This window comes from Engraulis encrasicolus, chromosome 5, assembly GCF_034702125.1.
Source record: "Engraulis encrasicolus isolate BLACKSEA-1 chromosome 5, IST_EnEncr_1.0, whole genome shotgun sequence".
NCBI lineage: Eukaryota > Metazoa > Chordata > Actinopteri > Clupeiformes > Engraulidae > Engraulis > Engraulis encrasicolus.
The window spans coordinates 11008575-11014574 of NC_085861.1; the positions used below are offsets into that span (position 1 = coordinate 11008575).

The 6000-nt window shown below is 43.8% G+C and overlaps 1 protein-coding gene across 2 annotated transcripts in view; it reads left to right on the forward strand.

The window, feature by feature from the left end:
• Window positions 1-938: 938 nt before the first annotated feature.
• pi4kb (phosphatidylinositol 4-kinase, catalytic, beta) overlaps window positions 939-6000 on the forward strand; it is a 27910-nt gene continuing 22848 nt past the window's right edge. Inside the window, exons 1-2 of one of the 2 annotated variants that reach the window (XM_063198677.1) lie at window positions 939-1291; window positions 3584-4553. In XM_063198677.1, the coding sequence (XP_063054747.1) occupies window positions 3621-4553 (933 nt within the window). In that variant the 5' untranslated portion in view covers window positions 939-1291; window positions 3584-3620. The remainder of the gene's footprint in view (window positions 1292-3583; window positions 4554-6000) is intronic. The other variant, XM_063198678.1, reaches the window with a different exon arrangement.

The window sequence follows — 6000 nt, forward strand, 5'->3', positions numbered from 1 at the left end:
ATTTGTCATTTTACTGAAAATATAAAATATTACTTTGTGCATTTGTTTATGGGATCTATTTAATTGCATGAATAAGCCTACTGAATTATATTATACATTATTTTAGACCTATGAACATTATAATATAATGTAATATAATATAATAATAATGTGAATATGCATCACTATGCAGTATCAACATATACTTTCGTTTGGATTTTTTTATACTGTATAAAAAACCAACCCTTTCGAAAATCGATGTAAATTTGAGGGAATTATGGCCATCTGAAGAGTATACAACACCCAAATCTCACTGCAACTGGTTGAGCCAGAAGGCTGCTTTAACATGGCCGCCATGCGCGGACGTTCGACTTGCATGACGGGAACGCGGACGACGCATCTAGTCTTCCTATATGATGTCTGTGGGCGTAGGCCTATGGAAGCTGTTGCATCAAGAGGTCAGTGTTACATTGTTTCTGTGCACTGCCGCCAGATGTCAGTAGTGACATGTGAGATCCCAGAGCCGTATCATGTGAAATTGTATTAACATGTGCTTAAATCGACTAAAAGGTCATAATGAGTCATTTATTGTGCTTCGTGTATACAATGCTTGACGTGACAGCCAGTTTTTATCGCCAAAGACTGATTATAATATAATGGTGACGCACGTTTGAATCAGGCGTTGGCATGGACAGCTATGGACCTCCGTGGTTAACGGTAGAGAGAGAATGTAGGCCTAGTTTAATTGGGTCATGTGTAAAATGAATTATTCATAGAGATCAGCATGGCATTACACATCTATTATGACAATTGTTTAGTGTAAACTGAACACTTTTATGAGTCTAGATGTTGTTAAATTTAGGAGATTAAGTGCTTGGCTTGCAATGTAAATGTACAACTAATTTGGACTCGTGCTTCCATTAGCTAGAACTAGTTATACACAGCAATGCATGAGGAAAGTTACATTTTGGTTAGGATTCTAGGCCAGAGATTCTCTCTGACTAGGCTGGCTGGCATAGGTTATTATAACACAACACTGGACTTTAAATAACTTGTCGGCCTGGATTATAGCTAGCATTTTAAATGTTTGTAAACTATTACAAAATATAGTAAATGATGAATTTAGTAAAATTAACCAGGCGCGTCGATTTCACTATCAACTTGCTACCAACCGGACAGGCAGTGCAGTAGGTCAGCCCTGGCATGTCAATTCGTGCTACACTCGGGGACCGAGGGACTAAGCACTTTCCCAAATGGAGCAAAGACAGCAGAGACAGATCAAATAACACATTTTCACCCGGCTATTTTGAAGGTAAGCATCATATCAGAACGGACACTCATACCACACAAACAAAAACAGTGTCGCCAACGCTATTACCACCGACTACATTTGTTCACTAATCTGGTCAGTTCAACATTAGCTAAAGAAGATGGCCCGTTAGCATAGCTAGTAGTGCTAGGCTGATGCTGGGGCTATCCCAATGATCACAAGGGAGAAAAGTTAGTAGTACTAGTTTATCTTCGTTCATTCGGCATATATTGACAGATGTTTTCTGGTGGGATAGAGCGCGGGGAGGACATAGAAAAAGCTGATGCGAGTGTCCCGATCAAAGCTTTGCATTGTTATCCTAAAATGAGCTGAATTAGCGACGTAACTGGCAAAGCATTTATGATGGCTAGCAAATTAGCAAATCTGGCTAAACAAACACCCAGGCAACATAGTGACATTTCCATTCAACAACACTGGGCAGTGCCATTACTAAAGACGCAACGTTCCTGACGCACATAGAACACATGTTGTTATTCGTATTTTGATTTTGATGTTGATGTAGGCTAGTAGGCCTACTTCTGTGTGTTTGGAGTAGCTCATGTCTTGGACCTACATCATATGCGTCGTTTCAAACCGTTGTAGCAGCAGCTGGCTAGTTTTGAGTCTGTGTTGACTCAAACAAGTCTAGTTGCGAATGGTTCATTGAACCATTGTCACCAAAATGAACCAGTGGCAATCGCCAAAGGTTGGGATTTTTAGCAGATATAGGCATAGTTTGAGAATTTATATAATTAACTGTTAGAACATATGGTCATTTGTTTGCTAAACGAATACGCTACCGTTAGAACTAGTTGACCTATGAAGTGATTTTGATAGGCGAAGTGATACTTTCTCGGACTGTGCATGGTTGGGTTGAGCATTTTAGGATGAAGTTAGGAATTATATGTAATCTAATAGCTAGCCGTTGGTTATTGCAGTGAGAGGCTGATTACGGGTTCATCTACCAAAAGATGAAGACGCAAACCCGATCCTTCTGGTTTAAATTTCAGTAGCAAGCAACTACAACTAGAGTCTATTGCATACTGTCGGAAAGACCGAGTTGGAGGCGGAGTGCCTCTTCAGTAAATTCTGTGGTCGCATAGTTATTGCTACGAATTGTTACAGATTGAAATAGGCTTCTGGTTTGGTGCACAGCAAATACGCGTCTGGTGTGAATTTAGTCGATAGCACTGAGTAACTGCAACAACTTGTTGAAGTTGGTAGTCATCACGAACGAAGACTTGTTTTGTTTTGGTAACTTGGCTTCCACATGGATCGGATGTATAGCTCACTTCTAAATTCTGGTATTAGCAATTAAAGAACGTCTATAATAATGATTGACGTTCTTTGATGGTAGAGCTAGTACTCAAGAAATCCCTATAGCTACTTGGCGTTTCGCTTTTTTGACATTTGGCTTCATTTCGTTATGAATCTGCAAGTCAACGTGTGCCAATGTGTTGACAGATTCGTGTCGGAAAACCACGCAATGCTATGGACGTTGTGTTGTTGCACTGGGCCTAGTTCAAACTGCTATCTTGATAGCAGCGATGGTAATCTGCTGGGATGGGATTAGACCGAGTTGCTACAGTACTTTATCAACAGTACAGAGCATAGATTGTAGCATAGATTGATGTATGTACTCTCAATGTAACAGAGTGATGTGTGACTGTGACCAACCAGAAGCAATTACAAACATCCTCTTCAAACTCATGGTACATGGAAGTGGCTTAATGCGAGGTGTACACACACACACACACACACACACACACACACACACACACACACACACACACACACACACACACACACACACACACACACACACACACACACACACACACACACACACACACACACAAATATGAAGCTTTTTGGGAACTAGAAAAGGATCTTCCACTAATAACCCAAGATTGAGGTGCAAGGTTATCAAAGATACTGTGCTCTGCAGTCAACTGGTTTAGTTAAAATTAACAACTTAAGTTCACCCTTTTGAGGTTGCAGGGCCTTGTATGCATGCAGTTGATATACTATTTTAGGGAGTGATCCTTATGACTTTGTTGTCATTTTTGTTTCATATGCACAATTTTTAAGTGTTTCAGGGAACTGTCAGGAAACAAAAGCTGCATTGTGAATATATGAAGAACCACAATCATTTTTCCCAAAACGCCATGCCATATTATCCATGTTCAACAACACTAATCATGTCTCCCTGCCTTCTCCTCTGTCCCCCGTCTCCCTTGCCGCCTGCCCGTCGTTCTTCCCGGTTCCCCCGTCCTCCTCCTCCTCCTCCTCCAGTGGCCTGAAGGTCCCTCAGGTCAGCAGCTGCCAGGCCATGGGTGACACGGAGCTGGAGCTGTCTCCAGCCCACCAGGAGGCGCTGCAGATGCAGAGGACCCCCTCGGCCTCCTCCCTCTCCCTGTCCACCGCCTCCTCTCTCTCGCTGCCCTCCTCCCCTTCCTCGGGCCCCCAGAACCCTGCCGCCTCTGCCTCCGTCTGCGCCAGCTCCAGCCCCAGCCTCAGCGTCAGCCTTAGCACCAGCACCAGTGATGGGCCGCCCCACCTCAACACCACCACCACCACCAGCAACAGCAGCAGTCCGGCGTCACTGGATGTCATCTCGGAGGGCGTGGGGGAGCTGGTCATCGACCCAGAGGTGGCCAAGCTGGCCTGCCAGGAGGTGCTGCAGAAACTCCAGAAGGGCGGCGCACTGGAGACGCAGACGCAGCTACAACCACCAGCGACATCGTCCCTCACGGAGGCCCTTCAGGAGCCGGCCCCCATCCCCACCTGCATCCCCACTGCCTTGACCAACGGGACCACCACTGTCCTCAAGGATGCCGAGCCGGCCCTTGCTCTTGCCCCTGCCCCTGGCCCCTCTCCCGCAAAGCCCAGCATCAAGACTGGCGAAGACAAGGAACCAGAACCGGAGCAGCAGCCTGCAGCGGTGGCGGCATCTCTATCATCATCATCACCATCACCATCACCTTCCTCATCGGCGTCGCCATCCTCATCCTCGTCTTCGTCTCCATCTGCTCCTGGTGGGGGTGGTGGTGGCATCAAGAGCGCTACCCGGCGTCGGCAGAAGCAGCAGCAGCAGCAGCTGCAGCCGCAGCAAAGCAACTCCTCCAAGCAGTCGTGGCTGCTGCGGCTGTTTGAGTCCAAGCTGTTTGACGTGTCCATGGCGATCTCCTACCTGTACAACTCTAAGGAGCCCGGCGTGCAGGCCTACATCGGCAACCGCCTCTTCAGCTTCCTCTACGAGGAGGTGAGTGTTTGTGTGTGTGTACACAGGTACTCTACTTAACCCTGTGTTACTGTATCTGTATTTTTAAAAAAACCTAACCCTTCTAAGGGTCATTTGCACTACACAAATACTGTATATTTCCTGTGGACTTTGTTTTTACTAGTGATGCCAGCTATGATTATGTCCTCCATTGTAAGTCGCTTTGGTTCAAAAAAGCATTTGCCAAATGTAATGTAATGAGTCATCATAATGATGTTCTGCCAATAATAGAACAGTCATGGGTAAGCGGTTAGGGCGTCAGACTTGTAGCCCAAAGGTTGCTGGTTCGACTCCCTCCCGACCTGCCAGGTTGGTGGGGGGGGAGTAATTAACCAGTGCCCTCCCTCATCCTCCTCTACGACTGAGGTACCCTGAGCATGGTACCGTCCCGCAGCACTGCTCCCTTTTGGGCGCCATTGGTGGCTGCCCCTTTGCATGGGTGAGGCATACATGCAATTTTGTTGTGTGCAATGAGCACTTGTGTGCTCTGGAGTGCTGTCACAACGACAATGGGACTTGGAGTTTCCCTGTTGGGCTGTCACTTTCACTTATTAATGTTTAGAATCAAGTTGTAATGTAGCCACTAGTCAGTCATACACATTTATATGTTAGATATATGTATTTAATCAAAAGAAATAAGTTGTTCGCTCTGAATAGATGAACAAAAAGTAAAATAACCATGCGGTAAACTTCTTTTTTTAAAGAATTGAACACTCGGTAACACTTTATTTTAGGGATACAATAAGCACTACTACATACAATGTTAATGCCTGCTTAAGTAACTTGTAAGGCATGTACTAAGCAAACGCTAAGGCCTACTAGTTCCTTACTAAGGTTAAATTGGTAATAAATCCCTTATTGTGCATGAACAAGACATGTATAGATGTAATAGATGTAAGCTTATCCTTAAAATAAAGTGTTACCGAACACTCCTGCGTGTGCTAGCGATTTTTAAAATTCTAATAATTTGTTTGCATTTTTTTCGACTAAAATGACACACTGACTTTAAACCAACCTTTAAAATGGTTATGCGAGTGTGTGCTAGATAGAAAATTCGTTGTGCAATAATTTATATCTGTGTATTTATATGTAACTTAATGTATGCTGCTAGACACCTTGATTTCCTTCGAGATTAGTAAAGGTACTAGGGCTGTCCTTAACGATGATTTTTCTCACGATTAATCTATCAACTATTTTTTTTTTTTTTTAATAGTCGATTAGTCAAGCGATTAATTTTTCAAGTACTCTAGCACTTTAATCTTCAAGGAAATTGGGGAAAAAAGAAAGAAATCGTTAAAATTAGGTCCCTGAGCTCACAATGAGCTTTAAATCATGATAGTAGCTTATTTACTCCGAGATACACCGTTCAAAATACGTGCGGGCAATTTTAGGTTTCAATAAAGTAATAAAGCATTAGAAAAGTAAGTAA